The sequence below is a fragment of the Budorcas taxicolor genome, chromosome 14 (genome assembly GCF_023091745.1).
Source record: "Budorcas taxicolor isolate Tak-1 chromosome 14, Takin1.1, whole genome shotgun sequence".
In the NCBI taxonomy this organism is placed as follows: Eukaryota; Metazoa; Chordata; class Mammalia; order Artiodactyla; family Bovidae; genus Budorcas; species Budorcas taxicolor.
This window is the reverse complement of record NC_068923.1, coordinates 58,480,252-58,502,018: the sequence shown is the minus strand read 5'-3', so window position 1 is coordinate 58,502,018 and position 21,767 is coordinate 58,480,252. Positions and strand designations below refer to the sequence as shown.

The 21,767-nt window shown below is 38.4% G+C and overlaps 1 protein-coding gene across 1 annotated transcript in view; it reads left to right on the top strand.

The window, feature by feature from the left end:
- The first annotated feature begins 18,060 nt into the window (after nucleotides 1-18,060).
- COLEC10 (collectin subfamily member 10) overlaps nucleotides 18,061-21,767 on the top strand; it is a 42,804-nt gene continuing 39,097 nt past the window's right edge. Inside the window, exon 1 of the mRNA XM_052652009.1 lies at nucleotides 18,061-18,208. Within this exon, the coding sequence (XP_052507969.1) occupies nucleotides 18,061-18,208 (148 nt within the window). The remainder of the gene's footprint in view (nucleotides 18,209-21,767) is intronic.

Here is a 21,767-nt window from a genome sequence, read left to right as displayed (position 1 = left end):
CCAACATATTCCTAGCAACATTCCACAGTTTTAGCTTAGACCTAGCAAAATGGATGCAGTTTTTAAATAGAAGTCAGAAGTCAGACAAATTATGGAAATAGTAGCAACAGGTCTGTGCATATACTGATCTCTCATAGAGGTCATATTAATGTCACTTAGTTATAATTCTGGGCATCCCCAGTGGCTCAGTGGTAAAAAATCTGCCTGTAAGGCAGGAGACACAGGAGATGCAGGTTCAAGCTCTGAGTCAGAAAGATACCCTGGAGAAAGAAATGGTAACCAACTGCAGTATTTTAGCCTGGGAAATCCCATGGACAGAGGAGCCTGGCAGGCTACAGTCCATGGGGCTGCAATGAATCAGGCATGACTAAGAACACATGCAACTAGGTGTAATCCTGAGAGCTCCTTACAAGTCTTCTCTGCCAGGTGAGTATTTTAAGTTAAAAAACAAAACAAAACAAGTCTTTCCATTATTCAAGGCATTATATCATTAAATTTCTAAAGCTCCAAGGCTATCATTTGGACCTTAATTTCTAAGATCTGAACTCGAGTTCTGGTTGAGGTACTTATTGGTTAAACAAATTTATTATGTCTCCTAAAGTCTCTCTGAGTCTTGTTTACTCACAGAGTTAATAAGATTCTCTGTTTAATATAATATCTGTGGAACAAATTACAAACAGCAAATCAAGCCAGTGCTCTCTCCCAAGGTCAGTTGATGTTATTTTTGTGTCTATTTCATTTTCAGAGGAGAGAAAAATAAATATGGCAATGTTGTCATCCTGGTGTATTTTCTATCAATTTTAATTTAATTGAAAAAAATGTTGCTGGTGGTGGTATGTATCTTTAAAAAGGATATTTTATTTTAGATTATTGGGAGAATTTAGAGGAAGGCACACAGTGAGAAAGCAAAAAATATCTGCAAAATGCAACAAAAAAATGGTTTTGGAGAAACTTTGGCAGCCCAAGAAGGAGGGAGAGTGAGGATACATAGAACCAAGCAGAGAAGATCGGAGGCAAATTTCTTTTTAACTAATTTATTTTTATTTATCTGGTTGCACGAGGTCTTAGTTGTAGCTTAGGGGAACTCAGGCCCCCCTCTATTGGGATAACAGAGTCTTAACTACTGGACAAACACAGGGCAGTCTCTCAAAGGTAAATTTCTAGAGGAAAATATAGAGAAGGAAATGCTGGAGAGAAGGTGACAAAGGGGAAATTCCTAGTATGTTATTGGCTAGAGAATTTTGAAGAAGATGAGTCCCTTATACTCAAGTTTAAGTTGTTTGATGTGCTCAAAAATACTCACCCTCTTTTATCCTCAGCACTTGGGTATTCTTGCCTGGAGAATCCCATGGAAAGAGGACCCTAGCAGGCTGCAGTCCACAGGCTGCAGAAGAGTCAGGTATGACATAGGGACTAAAGAAAAAAAGCAGTTGTTCTCAGCAGGTGTTTTGCAGTCAACAGTCAGAACCCTGCCTCCACCACTTTCCCCTGAAACCTTAGGTAAGTTACTCAACCCTTCTAAAGTCAGTTCCCTACTTGCAAAGTGCAGTAATTGCCAACCACACAGGGCAGCAGGGCCAGTACTCCTGCCTGGAAAATCCCATGGATGGAGAAGCCTGGTGGGCTGCAGTCCATGGGGTCGCTAAGAATTGGGCACGATTGAGCGACTTCACTTTCGCTTTCACTTTCATGCATTGGAGAAGGAAATGGCAACCCACTCCAGTGTTCTTGCCTGGAGAATCCCAGGGACAGAGGAGCCTGGTGGGCTGCTGTCTATGGGGTCGCACAGAGTCGGACACGACTGAAGCGACTCAGCAGCAGCAGCAGCAGCAGCAGCAGCAGCAGCAGCAGCAGCAGCAGCAGGACTGCAGGTAGTATAACATGAGATTAAACTCCCTCATGTGATGGATTGCACACACTTGAACTTACACAATGGTGTATAGTCTTTCCTTCAGTCTCAATTTAGTTGATTGACTTGAAATAGTTTAAGAATGCAACTTGTGAATGTGACTTTTTTTGGTCAGGGAAACTCTTCCCTAGCAATAGATGGCCAACAAGTCATATGACAACGCTTGTATTTTAAACTAAATGTACTAAACATATTCATAGAAGCAGCATGCGACAGACAAGGAGCCACTTAACAGAAATACCATAGACCTGGGGTTGAAGTATTGAAACAAAACCAAAATTGAGTTGAGTTCAATGGTGTGGCCCAGATATCATAACACATTAACCTATGTACATATTCCCATGGTGTCAAGGAAGCACACACAGCATTATTTCTGGGAGTCCCTAAATTCTGACTGCTGTTTTCTCTGATTTGGTCTGCCTGAAATTAACTTGTTTGAAAATATTATAGCAACAATGCAGGATACAGGATGCTTGGGGCTGGTGCACTGGGATGACCCAGAGGGATGGTATGGGGAGGGAGGTTGGGGGGGTTCAGGATTGGGAACACGTGTACACCCGTGGCGGATTCATGCTGATGTATGGCAAAACCAATACAATATTGTAAAGTAATTAGCCTCTAGTTAAAATAAATACATTTAAATTAAAAAAATATTATAGCAACAAAATGCTCACTTTCAAGCAACATCTTTCCCTGGTGTTGTATATATTGTGACATGTCCTTATGAGATTTTTCAATCCTGTGGAATACAAAGTAATAGGGGTAAAAGACTTCTGTATCTACGCCTGTTATGAGACAGACATTTGGAGTTCATTTATGGGAACTTAGAAAAGGAAAGATATTTGCTTGACCACTAAATTTAGACCTTCTCAGAAGTATTTCATGAAAATATGTGCTGAAAATTGTATATGATGTAAGTGACCAAATTTCATAATGTAAAATCTCTGAAATATAAACAGACCATTAAAAAAGGAACATATCATTTATTAGGCACATGTTTCCCAGCAGAGCTGAAGTAAATATTTATCTCTATAATGCAGGAAATATTTTTCCCAGGAATGGGTGATATTCTGGAATTCATCAGTTCAACAAATGCCTGATGGTCTCTCTTGACTTCTCTCTATTGAATGTCAAGCCAAATAGAGCAGGTCAACCAGATGCTCTTTAGTCTGTATGGAGAGCTTGTTGCTGTGGCTTCTCAGAAGCAAAGGGCAAAAGAAGTGGTCAACAGCAATTACCCTGCAGAACGTTCATCCCTGACCTCTATACACAGTGATGAGAGAGGCAAAGATGCCCTTTAGTAATTCAGCCTGTATCTGTTTAGTGCCTGTCTCCAGGGAACTCAGGTACAATGAACCTTTGTTTGACCCATCTCCATAAGCAGGGCATGGATCTTGGTCTCCACATTTGAGAAATATGATGTGGCACAAGAGATCATCTTTCCAGAGACAAAATCTGTAATAAAATTGAAAGTTGGGTCCAGGCTTTTTAAATGTCAAGTCACCATTCTTGTTTAACACAGTTTCTGTTAGAAATATTCAGTCTAATCATCTAGTTTTCCTAGAGAGCATAAAGCAATTTAAAAAGAGATCATGTATTTGAGCTAACTACAAAAAAAAAAAAAAAGCCTTGTCAAAAAGGAAAAAGAAGTGCATAAAGTATTAATTTCCCTTTCAGACTGCCAAAAGAAGGAAAGAATCTCTTAGTTATAAAATCTGAACCTTCTTCTTTAATATGGATTTGACAAGCTACCAAATTCTATTGATTCTTCCTTTATTCTACATTGACTATCTGACCTCATCCACTCTGATGACTTTAATTACAACCTATATGTGGATGACTTTCAAATCTGTACCTCTGGCTGAGATTTCTTTTGGACCATGCAATACCTCACCTTGAATATTCCACAAGGATGTTGAACTAACATACTCAAAATTTAATGTCATCTCTTCTTGAAATTTGCATTTCTTGTCTCAGTAAATGACATCACTTCTAATTGTTCAAACCAGTAACCTGGGAATTTCTCTGACCCCTTCCTCTCCCTTGCCCTCCATTTCCAAGCAGTATGTCTTGTTACTTTCACTTTCTTTTTAAAATCCATTTGCTTCACTTTATATCCATTCTTGCTTCCAAAGCCCTGATCTACCTAATCAAACTATTTGATCTCTTATCCTCCCTTGCTGATAGCATGGGGACATAATCCTGGCCAATGAACTGTAAGAGGATTTCGCCACAGAAGTTCTCCGGGATAATTCTTTGAAAAGATGACTATCGAGCTGTCTAATTATCTCAGCCCCTGGTCTACAATCTTTCCCTTCATCCTGCCTAGAATGTAGGTGCAATGTTTGAAATTATGGCAGCTTTTTTGTGACTATGAGGAGAAAAGCCACATGAAAATACAGTGAAGCCAGAAAGTAGAAGTCTTGGTCCCTGATGATAGCATGGTTCTACTATGTGATTAGTAAGATTAGGATTCTCTGCTTTCAGATTTCTTAGTATTTGGCAGGGGGCGGGGGGGTGGGGGGGAGTGGGCGGGGGGGTGGGGGGGAGTGGGCGGGAAACAATAACAACAACAAGCAAACTGAAAAACCCATCTCCTATCTTGTTAAGCAAATAAACCATTGTTTCTTGGTTTCTATTAATGAAGGTCTACATCTGACATATCTCTCATATTCTGATTCTCAGATCCAGCAGCAACATCCCCTTTCTTAAAATCTTTCTTGCACATCCACTGCCTTTAGTATCTTTTCCAAACTCCTAAGCAATACCTAAAATGTCCTTCGGATCTAGTCCTTACCTTCAGCTTGGGCCTCATCCATCCAATCAAGTTCCAAACTCTAGCCTCAATCAACTGCTTTCAGTTCCCCACACATATCTTTCTCTCTCTCAACCAAGTCTTGGCATATACTACTCTGTCTATGCAAGCTGTTTTCATTTTATCCCGTCTCAGCTTTATTTGAGGAGAAGGCAATGGCACCCCACTCCAGTACTCTTGCCTGGAAAATCCCAGGGATGGAGGAGCCTGGTGGGCTGCAGTCCATGGGGTCGCTAAGAGTCGGGCACGACTGAAGCGACTTAGCAGCAGCAGCAGCTTTATTTGTCTAATTCCAATAAGGTTTCCAAAACCTGCTTAGGAAACATCAACTAAAGGAAACTTCTCTAATCTACCAAACTTAAGTCAAATCCCTCTCATCTAAGTCTCCATGACAACTGGATACCTGGTGTTTGTCCCTATCAGAATGGGAAAAAAAATTAAGAAATAACTTACACTGGCAAGTATTTTTAAACTTCTCTGCCTTCCTCAAAAGATAATGAATTCCCTAAGGAAAACTCTGTGCCTTATGGGCACAGATATTAAACTATAATATCTGATAAATAATTCCAGATATTATACTATAGTATCTGATAAATAATACACAGTTGTTGAATCAGTAGGTGAATAAATGCATTTGTGTCACACATATCTATCATTAAAGCTCAGACCCCTATCATTATGTGCCCATATAGTTATCCATTCTAATTCATCCAATATTATTCAAGAAATTGCTGGGTATAATTAATCACAGAACAAAATAATGAAAATCAGAAACTTGCCTTGAGACACATTAGAACCAGAAGAAGGTATTGATCTCTAAGTAAATGGTTGGGGATACTCATGCTCTTTAGTGTAATTAATTTTTGTAATTAAGTTTATACTCAGATTTATTTAAATAATAGAATTTAGTACTTTGTAATATATTAAGTTTTTTCTTTTCTCTGGTTACTGTTTTTTATTGATTGCTTTGATTGAAAAAGCCTCACATAAAGACACTCTTTAGGTGCTAACACGGCAGCAGTTTTAAGATTGATGACTTAGTGAATCTACCAGAACTGATTTCCAAAGTGGAGGCAGAGGCAAATTTTTCTAATTGATGTATTCTAGGCTTACAAACACTTCTTGAGAATTAAAACATTTCAAGAGTTTGGAAGGTAATTTTAACATTAGTTGTTTTTCATTTCTGTGTGATTTTTTTTTAAGCTTTAGGGAGGTATAAATTATATACCATACTATTAGCCAATTGTAAGTGAAGAGTTGGAATTTTTAGTGTATTTATATAGTTGTGCAACTGTAACTGTGATACAATTTTATAACAGAGCCATCACTTCCCAAAGTTCCATTGTGCCCATGTGAAATCAATTCCTGCTTCCACCCCCGGCCTCAGGCAACTACTCATCTGCTTTCTATCTTGAAAATCTTGCCAATCCTAGAAATTTCATGTAAAAGGAATAATATAATATGTAGGAATTTTTGTCTGGTTTCCTCTGCTTGCATGCTCAGTCACTAATTCATGTCCAACCCTTTGCGACATCATGAACTGTAACCCACCAGGCTCCTCTGCGGAATTTCTCAAGCATGAATACTGGAATGGGTTGCCATTCCCTTTACCAGGGATCTTCCAGACCCAAGGATAAAACCCATGTCTCCTGCATTAGTAGGCAGGCTCTTTACCATTGAGCCACCAGGGAAGCCCCTGGTTTCTTCTCCTTAAGGATCATTTGGAGAGGCACCATCATCTACGTTGTTACATGTATCAGTAGTTTGTTCCTGACATTATTGATCCATTATATGCATACACTACTTGATGGACAAAATCTGTCCACTGCTTGATGGACATTTGTCTTGTTTCCAATTTTTGATTATTATCAATAACACTTATGAACATTCATGTACAAGTATTCGTGTGGACATATATTTTAATTTCTGTTGGAAATCTGTCCAAGAGTTGAATTGCTAGCTTATATTTTAAGTTTATATTTAACTTTTAAAGAATCCGCCAAACTGTTTTCCAAAGTGACTGTACCATTTTACATCCCTACCAATAAAGAATGAGGGTTCCAGTTTATTACATCCTAGCCAACACTTAACTATCACTTGGTTTATTATTACGACTAGTCTAATCTGTGGCTAATGGTATCTCATTGGAACTTAAGGAGTAATGACATTGGGCATCTTTCCACACCTGTATTAGCTATTTACTGTCTTTGTAGAAATGTCAGTTCAGTTCAGTCACTCAGCTGTGTCTTACTCTTTGTGACCCCATGGTCTGCAGCATGCCAGGCTTCCCTCTCCATCACCGTCTCCTAGAGTTTGCTCAAACTCATGTCCATCGAGTCAGTGATGATGTTTGTTCAGTTATTTAGCTCATGCTTTTTTATTTAGTCAGTTGCATTTTATTATTCAGGTTTTTACAAGTCCTTTATTGAATATATGGTTTGCAAATACTTTCTTCCAATCTGTGACTTGTCTATTGATTCTTAATGATGTATATGTGTGCTTAAGTACAAATGTTTTAAATTTGAAAGTAATACAATTATCAATTTTTTGTGGGCCATGGCTTTGGTGTAATATCTAAGAAATTTTTGCCTAACTCAAGGTCACAAAGATCTTATTTTATGTTTTCTTCTATAAGTTTTATAGTTTTGTCCCTTATATCGCAGTTTTTGATCCATTTTGAGTTAATTTTTGAGTACAATGTGAGATGCGGTTCTAAGTTCTTTTTGTGTAGCAATTCAATTTTCCCTACAGCATCATTTGCTAAAAAATACTATCGCTTTCCTCACTGAATTGCCTTGGTACTTTGCTAACAATCAGTGTGAAGATTTATTTCTGTATTCATTAGTTGGTTACATTAATGTATAAGTATGGTTTCACATACATTGCTCCGTATTAAGTCTGTCTGTGGCAGCAAAGTTGCTGGATTTGGGGGACTTCCTTTTACTGATAAAACTACTGTGCTCACAATCTTATATGGAGGAAAGATGGAATTGGCATCACACATGAAGGACTTGTACGTTCATTGTTCTTATACAAAGCTATGACAGTTTTTCAAGAATAAATATTTCTACACTTATTATCTGCTTTGGTCAAATTTTAGAACTATGAAATAGTTTATTTTTAATAATTTTGCTTAGTTTCATGCATGTTATGTGAAAAGGATGCTCTACTCTCTTCCTGTAGCCATATCCTCCCCAAGACTAATTTTTAGGGGAAAGAATATGCTCAAATTGAGTCTCATCTTAGGACACCTGCCTGAAGGAGTTGCTTGAAACTATATGATAAGGTAATCTTTGGAGTATCTGAGTCCATATGGCAGCTTGAATCTACATATTTATGATCTATTTCCTCCAGAATGTCGCCAAAATAGCAATAATGGAATACAGATAGTAATAATAATCTATTACGGTAGATACTACAGAAGAGAAGAAGCAATAGAAAGTGACTACAGATAACGAAGAGCAGTGAACGCAGAAAGGCTCAAATTAAGGACATACTACTGAAATCTCAGTAGATAAAGTCTAAAGAAATGCTTCTAAAATGAAAACAATATTCTGTACAAAGAGTGGATAACTTGAATGACATCAAGCTTCTTAATAGCAATACTGGAAGCTAGAAGAAAGTAGAATGATGTTTTTACATGTCATGGTGAAATTACTTCCAACCCAGAATTCTATACCCAGCCAAAATACAACATAATTTGGAGATAGAATTATTACATTTTCAGACTTGCAGCATCTGAAAAGTGTATCTACAGCTTCATTCTCTTTCAGGAAAATACAACACAAGGTGAAGGATAAAACGAAGAAAAAAAAAATGTGGATACAGGAAAAAAGTGGTTCTTAGACAGTGAAGAAAAGTCCCCAAATGAAATCTCTACCTCAAGCCTAAATAATTTTCAGTCCAGATGGTACAATTAACTTGAGGCATTTCTAAGAAAAGCAGAGGAAGAAGTATTTCTAAGAAAAGTAGTGGAAACTAGTTGAACATTTTACACTTTACACAGAACTGACAAATCTCAAAGAATGAGTAGTTATTATAGGGTTTGTACATAGAAAGCCATGTGAAAGAAAACAACACCATTATTAAATATTATGAAAACAAAATTAGTTCAGGAAACAAAATGTCATCATACTGCACTATGTGATTCAGCTATGAATAATTGTTACAGTCATGATAACACACTGAATATTGTATTAAATGATAATATTAAATTATAAAAAGAAATAAATGAAACATATGTGGAAGAAGATGTAGAACTAGGGATGAAAGAGAAAGAAATCTCCACTTTCCAATTAAATCAATTTAATTGAAAAAATAAAACTCAAGAATATCAGTATAAATTTTTTGCTTAAAAATAGAGAAGAGATAAAAGAAGAAGAAATGACTATAATAATGTCCTCACAGGAGCAAGAATAAATAGGGCAGGAATAGCAGTGGGCTTGTGTTTTATCTCATAAACCTATTAAAACAATTTGACTTTTTAAAAAATATGCTTCTATAAATATGAGACTTAAAATATTTAAAAAAATTTATGAATGTCTGTTAGCATTTTGCTTTCTAAATATGTCATTTTGAAAGCCATTCTATTAACTTCTATTTTTTACAAACTTCAAACAATTAAATTAACTTACAAGAGAATTTTAAGCCAATAAGATGCTTATATGGGAATGGACAAAGACCAAACCAAGTCCAGAGTTGAGTTATGTGAGCTGGTCAGGAAATTCCTTCAGGGGGTGAGGTTGTCATTTTGTTGTTCTCCTGTTTTAACTAGTAAAACGCTTCGGCCTTGGGATATGCTTGTTTCATATTCTGCTTTTCATTTCCCTCCCGACAGCATCTAAACTGGATGCACAATAATTAAAATGCACAAGAACAGATGTTACACATTCTCTGTCAGGCACCAAGTAAATATATAGTATGTCATTCCTTCCCAGTAACTGGGAATGAATATCACAAGAATGGTATCGTAGCTTCCTAGGCCTGCTGTAACGAGCTAACACAGAGTTGGTGTCTTAAAATAACACAAATTTCTTATCTCACAAATATGAAGGTCAGAAGTATGAAATTGAGGCTCGGCAGGCCTGAGCTCCTTCTGAAGGCTCTAGGCGAACAGTGGTTCCTAGATTCTTTTAGTTTTTGGTAGCTGCGGGGGTTCCTGAGCTGGTGGCTGCATAACTTCAACCTCTGCCTCTGTCCTCATGTGACCTTACCTTCTCCTTTTGTCCCTGTGTCTCCTCTGAGTGTCTCTTATAAAGACATTTGTTATTGGATTTAAGGACCACCCAGACAATCCAGATAGTTTGCTTCCCTGGTGGCTCAGACAGTAAAGAATCTGCCTGCAATGCAGGAGACCTGGGTTCCCTCCTTGGGTTGGAAAGATCCCTTGGAGAAGGAAATGGCAACCCACTCCAGAATTCTTGCCTGGAGAATTCCATGGACAGAGGAGCCTGGTGGGCTACAGTCTATGAGGTCACAAAGATTTGGACATGACTAACACAACACGTGGATAATCCAGATAATTCATCTTGAGGTCCTTAGCTTAATTACATCTGCAAAGCCCCTTTTGCCAACTAAGATCACATTCACAGGGTTGGGACATTGAAATGTGCACATATTTTTTATGGGGTCACCATTCACCATGAAAAATGAGTAGAAGAAAGGGAAGGGAGTGAAATACCACTTGTTATTCACTTCAGTGGTATATCATTTTGGACAAGAACAAATCTTACACCTACAATTTCAAATGCCTTGGGAAATGGAAGATGAAAAATTAAGGAAAATGTGGAATCACAGGACAATTTCATAAATGAGTCATTAATTCTTGTCTTTTTAGATTTATTATTGTGTGTGTGTGTGTGTGTGTGTGTGTGTGTGTGTGTGTGTGCGTGCACAGGCGCGCACACACATACGCTTGGTCTTGTTCAACTCTTTGCGGCCCTGTGGACTATAGATTGCCAGGCTCCTCTGTCCATGGAGTTTTCCAGACAAGAATATTGGAGTAAGTTGCCATGTCATCTTCCAGGAGATCTTTCTGACTCAAGGATTGAACTCGCATCCCTTGTTTCTCCTGCAGTGGTAGGTGGATTCTTTACCACTAGCTCCACCTAACCTCTTCTAATTTTATACGAACTGAAAACTTGATTGATTTATTATTTATTTCAGAATAATGTTTTAAAGAAAAGGCAGAGTTGACTTGTACTTCAACTCCTGACTTAATTTTCTAAATAATGGAGAATTACTTCTTATATCTCAATATTTTTCAAGCAAGCAACAGATATTTTTCACAAGAAATACGTTTAACATCATCTGATGACTTCCTTTCATTTATTCAATCCTTTCTCCCCTTTTAAAATTTCTGTCATTCATTCATTCCATATTTACTGGGTTATCGGGGAATCTGTACAAAATTTTTAAACAATAGTGACAGGCTCACAACTTTCAATGTGGTTGAAATGGGCTCACAAATGTGGTTTCATTAGTACCTTCTTTACATTATTTTTTTTTCTTCATTGACAAATTTCATAGTAAATTATTCTAGATTCCATTTCTCACTCATCACACCATTTAATTTTTAACAGCACTCTGCTTTAAGCACTGTTTAAAACTCTTAAGGAGAACTAATACAGCATGTTTTTAGATGCTGAGGGTAAGTAAGCAGGAGAATTGTATGTCAATAAAGTTGTGTTATTATAGTTTTCTTGATTGTGACTTTTCAATAATGACTTTCTCAGTGGTCGTAGGACTCCTTGTCATTCCTTTTCTCTCATCTTGATGAAATCTCTCTACCAAGTGATCTCTTTCATTCATAAGGTGCTATTTATAAATTATTGACTTCAAAATCCCATGGGTTATCTCAGCCTTCATCTTATGCTTCCATGCATTCATTGGGACCAATTATACACCTAAACTTTCTTGTCCTTTGGTTTCCTTGACATTTTGCTCTCTCTGTGATCTATTTGCTAACCCTCATTTCACCTTCTGATCCCCTGAACTTAGAATCTCTTGGCATTCATACTCTTGAACTTCTTTTCTCAATTAAAATTCCGCTTTTATCTATAATCTCCATTCTTTTCACTCTCCAATTGAAATCTCAAATTCTAGACTTTCTCCTGGAATCATAACCTGCATTCCAAAATGCCTGCCTTGTGATCTCCATCCTGTTATTTCCCTGACCTTTAAACTTACCCAGCCTCATTATTTTCCTTTCAGAATTATTTTTTCCATAACCAGGCTTTCTTAGTGGCAATAGTGTTTTTCTTGTCATCCAGATTAAAACTGAAAAGTGTTTTTTAAGATCACATTTCTTGGTAAATCATAGCTAAAAGTAGAGCAGTCCTCTCTAGTCTATGAAAGTCCTCTTCTTTGAATATCCATCTATTTATAATCTCCCATATTTATCAGTGAGGGGAAAAGGGAACTATAATTTCCAAGCCAGATTAGAAAGAAATCAATCTGGAGACCATAGTCTCCATGAGAAAGAACAGAACAATGTGATGCCAATATATGAATTATTTTTAAAAAATTTCTCTTTGCCTCTTATTCTCACCATTCAGTGAGTTACCGAGTCAAGTACATTCATCTTCTATAAGATCAAAAAGAATAAGAACACAGTTTGAGCTTTAAAGATGTTTATCACAATATTATAATGTCAGAAAGTTTCAATTCCCAACAATAGGGCATTGATTGACTAAATCACATTTTATATATAGGATGTGTGATGAATAATCGGAAATAATTCATTTTGATATGATAGTCTATTCATAAATATGGAAAGATATGCACTGGTGAGTTTAAAAAAAAATGTTGGAAAGAAGCAGGAATAGGGCATTCAAGGAAAAATACTAAGGACTATTGCTTTAAACGGTTACCAGTGGATCTCTGTATATAGATGTAATGAATGCATTTTCATTGTGTGCCAGGCAGTGCTTAAAAAAGAAATGAAATAAGTGAAATAGATTTAGAATAGTCTAAATAGCTTAAAGAACACCTATTTTCAAAGAATCATAGCATTCAGAAAGTACATTAAATATCAAGTCCACACTCACTTTATATGTCTTGAGGCAATTGCAGTTGAGTGATTTTCTCTGTGTCATACATCTGGTTGTGACAGATGTGAAATTTGAGGCTTCTAATGTCATTCTATTAATTCCATTTTCCTATCACAGTTAACTTGACAAATGCATCCACTTTGGACATTTTAAGCATGTATGAAAATGAATGCACTTTCAAATCTTGAGAATATTCAGCTTTATGAAATGAAAATAGCATTTTAAAGCAAGAATTTTTAGACATAATTTGTATTTGAATTTCTTTTGTACCCTTTTCAATGGGGACTATTAAGGTTCTCCAGAGAAATAGAACCAACAGGATATATCTTTATCTATCTATGTCTTATCTGTATCTTTGTGTTTATATCTGTATCTGTCTGTATATATCTGTATTGTTGTTGTTTTAGTTGCTAAGTCCAACTCTTTGTGACCCCATGGATTGTAGCCTGCCAAGCTCCTCTGTACGTGGAATTTCTCCAGACCATTTCCTCCTTCAGGGGCTCTTCCCAACACAGGGACTGAACCCATGTCTCCTGCTTGGCAGATGGATTCTTTACCATTGAGCCACCTGGGAAGCCCCTATACATCAGTTCAGTTCAGTCACTCAGTCATGTCTGACTCTTTGCAACCCCATGGACTGCAGCACGCCAGGCCTCCCTGTCCATCACCAACTCCCGGAGTTTACTCAAACTCATGTCCATTGAGTCAGTGATGCCATCTAACCATCTCATCCTCTGTCATCCCCTTCTCCAGCCTTCAATCTTTCTGAGCATCAGGTTCTTTTCAAATGAGTCAGTTCTTCTCATCAAGTGGCCAAAGTATTGGAGTTTTGGCTTCAGCATCAGTCCTTACAATGACTATTCAGGGCTGATTTCCTTTAGGATGGACTGGTTGGATCTTCTTGCCGTCCAAAGGACTCCCAAGAGTCTTCTCCAACACCACAATTCAAAAGCATCAATTCTTCAGCGCTCAACATTCTTTATAGTCCAACTCTCACATTCATTAATGACTACTGGAAAAAGCATAGCCTTGACTAGATGGACCTTTGTTGGCAAAGTAATGTCTGTGCTTTTTAATATGCTGTCTAGGTTGGTCATAACTTTTCTTCCAAGGAGCAAGCATCTTTTCATTTCATGAACGCAGTCACCATCTGCAATGGAGCCCTACCCCAAAAAGTCTCTCACTGTTTCCCCATCTATTTGCCATGAAGTGATGGGACCAGATGCCATGATCTTTGTTTTCTGAATGTTGAGTTTTAAGCCAACTTTTTCAGTCTCCTTTTTCACTTTCATCAAGAGGCTCTTTAGTTCTTTTCTGCTTTCTGCCATAAGGGTGGTGTCATCTGCATATCTGAGGTTATTGATATCTCTCCTGACATTCTTGATTCCAGCTTGTGCTTCATCCAGTCCAGCATTTCTCATGATGTATTCTGCATGTAAGTTAAATAAGCAGGGTGACAATATACAGCCTTGACATACTCCTTTCTCTATTTCGAATCAGTCTGTTGTTCCATGTCCAGTTCTAACTGTTGCTTCCTGACCTGCATGCAGATTTCTCAGGAGGCAGGTCAGGTGGTCTGGTATGCCCATCTCTTTCAGAATTTTCCACAGTTTATTGTGATCCACATAGTCAAAGGATTTGTCATAGTCAACAAAGCAGAAGTAGATGGTTTTATGGAACTCTCTTGCTTTTTTGATATTCCAACGGATGTTGGCAATTTAATCTCTGGTTCCTTTGCTTTTTCTGAAACCAGCTTGAAAATCTGGAAGTTCACAGTTCACATACCATTCAAGCCTGGCTTGGAGAATTTTGAGCATTATTTTACTAGTGTGTGAGATGAGTGTAATTGTGCGGTAGTTTGAGTGTTCTTTGGCATTGCCTTTCTTTGGGATTGGAATGAAAACTGACCTTTTCTAGATCTGTGGACACTGCTGAGTTTTCCAGATTTGCTGGCATATTGAGTGCAGCACTTTCACAGCATCATCTTTCAGGATTTGAAATAGCTCAACTGGAATTCCATCACCTCCACTAGCTTTGTTCATAGTGATGCTTTCTAAGGCCCACTTGACTTCACATTCCAGGATGTCTGGCTCTAGGTGAGTGATCACACCATTGTGATTATCTTGGTCGTGAGGATCTTTTTTGTACAGTTCTTCTGTGTATTCTTGCCACCTCTTCTTAGTATCTTCTGCTTCTGTTAGGTCCATACCATTTCTGTCCTTTATTGAGACCATTTTTGCATGGAATGTTCCCTTGATATCTCTAATTTTCTTAAAGAAATCTCTAGTCTTTCCCATTCTATTGTTTTCCTCTATTTCTTTGCATTGATCACTGAGGAAGGCTTTCTTGTCTCTCCTTGCTACTGTTTGGAACTCTGCATTCAAATGGGTATATCTTTCCTTTTCTCCTTTGGCTTTAGCTTCTCTTCTTTTCACAGCTATTTGTAAGGCCTCCTCAGACAAGCATTTTGCTGTTTTGCATTTCTTTTCCTTCAGGATGGTCTTGATCCCTGTCTCCTGTACAATGTCGTGAACCTCCATCCATAGTTCTTCAGGTACTCTGTCTATCAGATCTAATCCCTTGAATCTATTTCTCACCTCCACTGTATAATCATAAGGGATTGATTTAGGTCATCCCTGAATGGTCTAGTGGTTTTCCCTACTTTCTTCAATTTAAGTCTGAATTTGGCAATGAGGACTTCATGATCTGAGCCACAGTCTGCTCCCAGTCTTGTTTTTGCTGACTGTATAGAGCTTCTCCATCTTTGGCTGCAAAGAATATAATCAATCTGATTTCGGTATTGACCATCTGGTGATGTCCGTTTGTAGGGTCTTCTATTGTGTTGTTGGAAGAGGGCGTTTGCTATGACCAATACGTTTTCTTGGCAAAACTATTAGACTTTGCCCTGCTTCACTCTGTACATTTTTCAGCATATACCTCTGTATATGCCTATATCTATAGATATGCATATCTATACCTCAAGAAAGAGATCTATTAGATGAAACTGGCTTACACGATTGTGAAGGATGTGAAGTCTCATGATCTGCCTTTTGCAAGCTGGAGACCCAGGAAAGCTAGTGGCATAGCTTCAGGCTAAGCCCAAAGACCTTAAGAATTGAGGAAGACAATCATATAAATACCTGTCCCAGTCCAAAGGCCCTGGAATCAGCATAAATGATGCTGTAAGTTCTAGCCCAAGTGTAGGCCAACACCCGTCCCAGTTCTGGCACTCAGGCAGAGAGCAGATTCTTCCTTTCTCTGTCTTTTTGTTGTGCTCAGGCACTCAAAGAATTGGATGAGAGCCCCTCTTTGGGGGAGGCCAAACTGCTTTACTCAGTCTACCAGTTCAAATGCTAAGCTCACCTGGAAACATTCTCACAGACATGCCCAGAAAATGTATAGCCAAGGGTCTGGCCCCCATGATCCCATCGACTCCTAAAAGCAACCATCACAGAGGCCTTGGGAAAACTGCTTGACTTTTCTGAGCTGCAAAACAAGGGAATTACTATCTATTCCACAGGGCTATCTTCAGGTTTAAAGAAAATAAGCAAGTTAAGAAACCAAGGCTATCTTTGCACATAATGACTATTCAAACAATGCCAGTTCCTTTCCCTCCATTTCCTTGTAAGACTTATGAAAAGATAAGTCTAGTCATACTACTAGTATTTTGTTATGCATTGAATTGAGTCTCCTCAGGCCAAAAAAAAAAAATCCTATGTTGAAGTCTTACCCCCAAGACCTCATACTGTAGTGCCTTGAGGCACTACCAGGGGCTCTGAGAGAGCCTGGATCTGATCCTCTCTTGGTGTCTTCAGAAGATACATGCTTTGCCAATGCCTTGAACTCAGATTTCTAGCCTCCAGAATTGTTGTTTAGTTGCTCAGTTGTATCTGATTCTTTGTGACTGTATGGACTGCAACCCATCAGGCTCCTGTGTCCATCAGATTTCCCAGGCAAGAATACTGGAGTGGGTTGCCATTTCCTTCTTTTAATAAAATTGTCATGTTGCACACTCATGCATTTTTATGTGCTATGATTTGGCAACCCTTAACATATCATTGCTTAGAAGGCTATGGCATCCCGCTCTAGTACTCTTGCCTGGAAAATCCCATGGACAGAGGAGCCTGGTAGGCTGCAATCCATGGGGTTGCTAGGAGTTGGACACCTGAGCGACTTCACTTTCACTTTTCACTTTCATGCATTGGAGAAGGAATTGGCAACCCACTCCACTATTCTTGCCTGGAGAATCCCAGGGACAGGGGAACCTGGTGGGCTGCCGGCTGTGCGGTCGCACAGAGTCGGACACAACTGAAGCGACTTAGCAGCAGCAGCAACATATCATTGACTCAGTGGTAAAGAATCTGCCTGCCAATGCAGGAGACACAAGTTTGATCCCTGAGTCAGGAAGATCCCCTGGAGAAGGAAATGGCGACTCACCCCAGTATTCTTTCCTGGGAAATCCCATGGACAGAGGATCCTGGAGGACTACAGTCCATGGGGTTACAAAAGAGTCAAACATGACTTAGCTACTAAGCAACAACAATATATCATTAGGCAATTGATGTCCCTTCCCCCTTTGGCCACATCTTTTAAACAAAGCTTTGTCCACATTTCACAGTATTTCTTTAAGACAGTGTACCAGAAGGCCAGTTACTAGGGCAAAGGCTATATATATTTTTAACATTCTTGATACTTCTTGCCTAATTGCTTTGCAGTAAGTGGTGTTCTTTCCTTTGGGGTTTAACCCCAAGATAATTCTTTGTAGCAAGAGAAGGAAATAAGCTTATGGAGAGCAGTAAGTGTATTAGTGTTCAACTGCCACCAGAAGCAGGTAATGAATATTTCCTTGTTAAAAATCTCAAAGCCATGCACAATGATTATATAATATGTAGGTAATTCACAAAATCTCTGGCTCAGTCTTTCTGGAACCCCAACATTTAAGTGCAATTTGGGCATTAAATTATCCATTCATGTACTAAGCCAAAGGTGTATCTGTTCTATTCTCTGGAGTGTTTCTACTGACCTGCACACTTGAGTGTTTAGTTCAGAGATAATTTTCAATAAACTCTTGTCACTTGAAAGTAAACAGTCTGGAAAATGTACAGCTCATTTGGAACACTGAGAAAATAAACAACCTAAGATATGCTTCCTTCCTGTCTTTACAGCCCTTTTTGGAATGTGTGTTCCAGATATTTCCCTTTCTTCCCCAAAGAAGAAGTTTTCATTAAAAATCGAACTGTCTATTTGGCACTTTGGGGCAGCCCTTTTTTGAGGAAACCGCAGCAATGGGTGGCTTTGGAGCCCGAGTTCGAAGAAACCAGTGCATTCTCCTGGTGCTCTTTCTTTTGCAAATTCAGAGTCTGGGTCTGGACCTCGACAGTCGTCCTAAGACTGAAGTCTGTGCCACACACACCATTTCACCAGGACCCAAAGGTGAGGAAAGAAAAAAAGTGAAATTTTCCCGTCTAATACGTAAGCTCTCTTACTTCCTCGCTCAGTGCCACTTTAGCTCCCACTTTCTCTACTCTCCCCCCTAGAGTTCTACTTTTCTTCAATTTTAGGAAAATCAATGTCCTGGTACTTCCCTGATGTTAAGTAAGAGAACCTGGGGAGGGAGTGGAAGCCTGGGACAGGGATGTGATAGAATTCACCTGGGACAGGGCGCTATTCCGCCTTCCATGCAGCTCCCGGGGGGGGGGGGGGGGGGGGGGGGGGGGATACACAGACTCAACGTTGACTGTCAGGATTCCTTTTGTTAATAACATCTCTATTCTTGGACTGTTTTTACTCCAACTGTTTTCTCATACTGATTCTGGTAAAGCTACTAGACAAAAGCTCAGTAAACTTTAATTCTTTCATACATTTCATAAATTAATAGACTTCTGGGTTCCAATGAAGAGGGGTCCATCAAGAATTGGAGGTGGCAGTAAGAAAAAAAAGATGCCAAAAAAGGAAAATGGCACTGTCATCTCAGCATATTGTTTTTATTTCTTCCATGTCTTTTAAACTTGTGCCCCCTATCAATCATATTTTTCTACAGTCATAAAGTGTGTGGTCCATTTTGAGCGGTGTTGGATAACAGAAAAAATTACTTTAGTGAGGCATGGACCGGGCTAAAAATTTCTGTTTCATTTCTTTCTAGCTACATGCTCTTTAACAAAAGGTTTAACTCTCTGAACCTAAGCTCTTTCATATTAGGGGTGGGGGAAAGTGTTATCATCCTCTCCATTCACCACTGGGGTAATGATTAAATAAAGTAATATTTGCAAAAAATATTTAATGTCTGGAACATAGTAGTTGCATAACAAACATCAGACATGTTTCCCCTTTTTCTTGTAGCCTGCTTTTTCCAAATAGCATTTATTGTAAATGTTGAAAGATCAGTCAGTTTATAATTATACTTCTATGTTCTTCAAAACCAAATAACCCCCTCCAAAAAAATAAATAAATAAAAATAAAACAAATAAAGGATTGGAGGTGGTATAGAAATAAGCATTTCTTTATTTGCAAGTGGAGACTTTAGGGCTAAGAGCCTTCAGCAGAAGGATGATAGAATATTGAAATTTTTTTTTTTTTCAAGTAGGGCCAAGGTCCAAATGCACTTCAAGCAACTGGTTGATTAAAAAAATGCTCCTGTTTTCTTGGTTTCAGCTCTGACCCTTTTGTTCTGGAAGTGGTCACTGCAGTACAGATCAGTGCTTCTTCATTAGTAATTCATGCTGTTTCTCCAGGCTAGAGAGAGGGTGGAAGAATTGCAGCTGCTTAAAATTTTAAGTTGGAAAAAGGGTCTTAAACACACACACAACAGAAAAACATTGCCCTGTGCTTGTCAGTGATTTAAATGTGTATTGCTTAAAATGCATTTTTCTTAATCAGTGAATTAACTTCCTCCTAAGATTGCAATCTAAGTTTTAACCTTTGATACCATAAAATAAATGCAAGGAAGAACAATGAGACCTTGGGGCTTCCAAATAATTTCTTGGGTGAATAAATGAATAATGCCAGGGTCAATGTTTAGAAAAGAAAGTTTCAGTCAGAAACAAAGTATTAACTTAAAACCATTACTGGACTTTTCACAGAATAGAGGAAACTTTGTATGATTCTAGGGTGTTCATGGAAAATGCTAAAAAATTAAAATTTTGCTGTCCCTTCAAAGGAAGAATCCATTTGAGAATAGAACTGTTAAGCAGTTTTCCTTACAGAGAAACTGCAACTTTCAAACTGGAGGAAGAATGGACAAAGTATTGTCAAAATAATGTCTAAAAAACAGTGTACTCCAATTCAATGATTCTAGTCATTTCAACTCAGCCAACATATACTGAATGTGCTAAGCACTATTTTATGTACAAGAGATGCATATATATATATATATATATATATATATATATATATATGCTTTCCTGATGCCTCAGATGGTAAAGAATCTGCCTGCAATGCAGGAGACCTGGGTTCGATTCCTGGGTTGGGAGGATCCCTTGGAGAAGGGCATGGCAACTCACTCCAGTTGAATTCCATGGACAGAGGAGCGTAGTGGGCTACAGTCCATGGGATTGCAAATAGTCAGACACAGCTGAGCAGCTAACACTTTTACCTTTTTCATATATATATATATATATATATATATATATATATATATCAGTGTCATGAGCAATGAAATGGTAAATAATTTAGGAGGGAAAGCAGAGAGCAATTAATATGTGTTGAATACCAGCATAGTGTCCACATGAATCTTCCAACTCTCATTTTTTAATTTAACACAAAACTTTTCCCTTCCCATTAGCAACTCTCTTAAGATTCCAAACAGTGGAAACCCCTTTAACTCTCTTCCTGAGTGTGTGTAGAAATTATGAGATGATTACAAGTAAGAATGTGACAGAAGGAAGAAGTGAGTGCTCCCAGGGAAGAAAGACTTGGAAAGGACCCCTTAAGAACTCTGGATTCCAGAACTAAGTCTGTTATGGACTTGGTACAATTTCTTCCCCTAGAGCCCAGGGACCTGGCATCAAATGGATTCCACGTTTCTTATTAAAGTGATTCCAACATTCTGGAGCATACTGAATACCTACTAAGTCCCAGACATCAGTGAAGTGAAGTCGCTCAGTCGTGTCTGACTCTTTGCAGCCTACCAGGCTCCTCTGTCCATGGGATTTTCCAGGCAAGAGTACTGGAGTGGGGTGCCATTTCCTTCTGCAGGGCATCTTCCCGACCCAGAGATTGACCCGGGTTTGCTGCATAGTAGGCAGACGCTTTACCGTCTGAGCCACCAGGGAACCCAGGCATCATGTACAATGCTAAAGGCTTCAAGCTAAGGAAAAAGCTTGTACCTACATTTCAAACTGGTGTTAGATTAAAAACTCTTGGGGTCAGGACCCACGTAACTCATTTTTTTCTTTGCAAATTGCCTCTATGTGCACAACACGTATAGCATCAAGAGCCTATTCATCACTGCCCTCCCTCTGCTCTTTCCCCTGTGCTAGACATTGTGGATACCCCAAAACACAAAAATGATTTTTGTCTTTCCTCAAGATATAGACTGGCATCCACCCTACCTCATCCTGTTATGAACATGATGATGGCCCTCCCCACCCCTGAATAAGGCTGATTTATATATTTATCTCTACAAAATGATAAAAAAGAAAGGTTTGATGGCTAAGTAAACATTTTAAAGAACTAGATTATTGCTCTTGTTCAAAATGTTTTTCCTAAAAGCAAGCTGGTCTATGTTTTTCTTCATGGCTAATCATCTCAATACCATATTTATCAGCACTGTGCTCAGAAACTTCTAAATACTCTGAAAACCAGACAATAAAAGGAACTTTCCCTAGATTCTTTTAGGAGACTTGGAATTAAAGAAAAATATATAGAATGGCAAACGGGAAATTGTTAATGCTAATCTGTCATATAGTATGTTGTTTAACACAGAGACACCATTTTTTCTTGCACTATTTCACAAACTTGACTTAGTGGAAAACATTGGATTGTACCTGCTTGA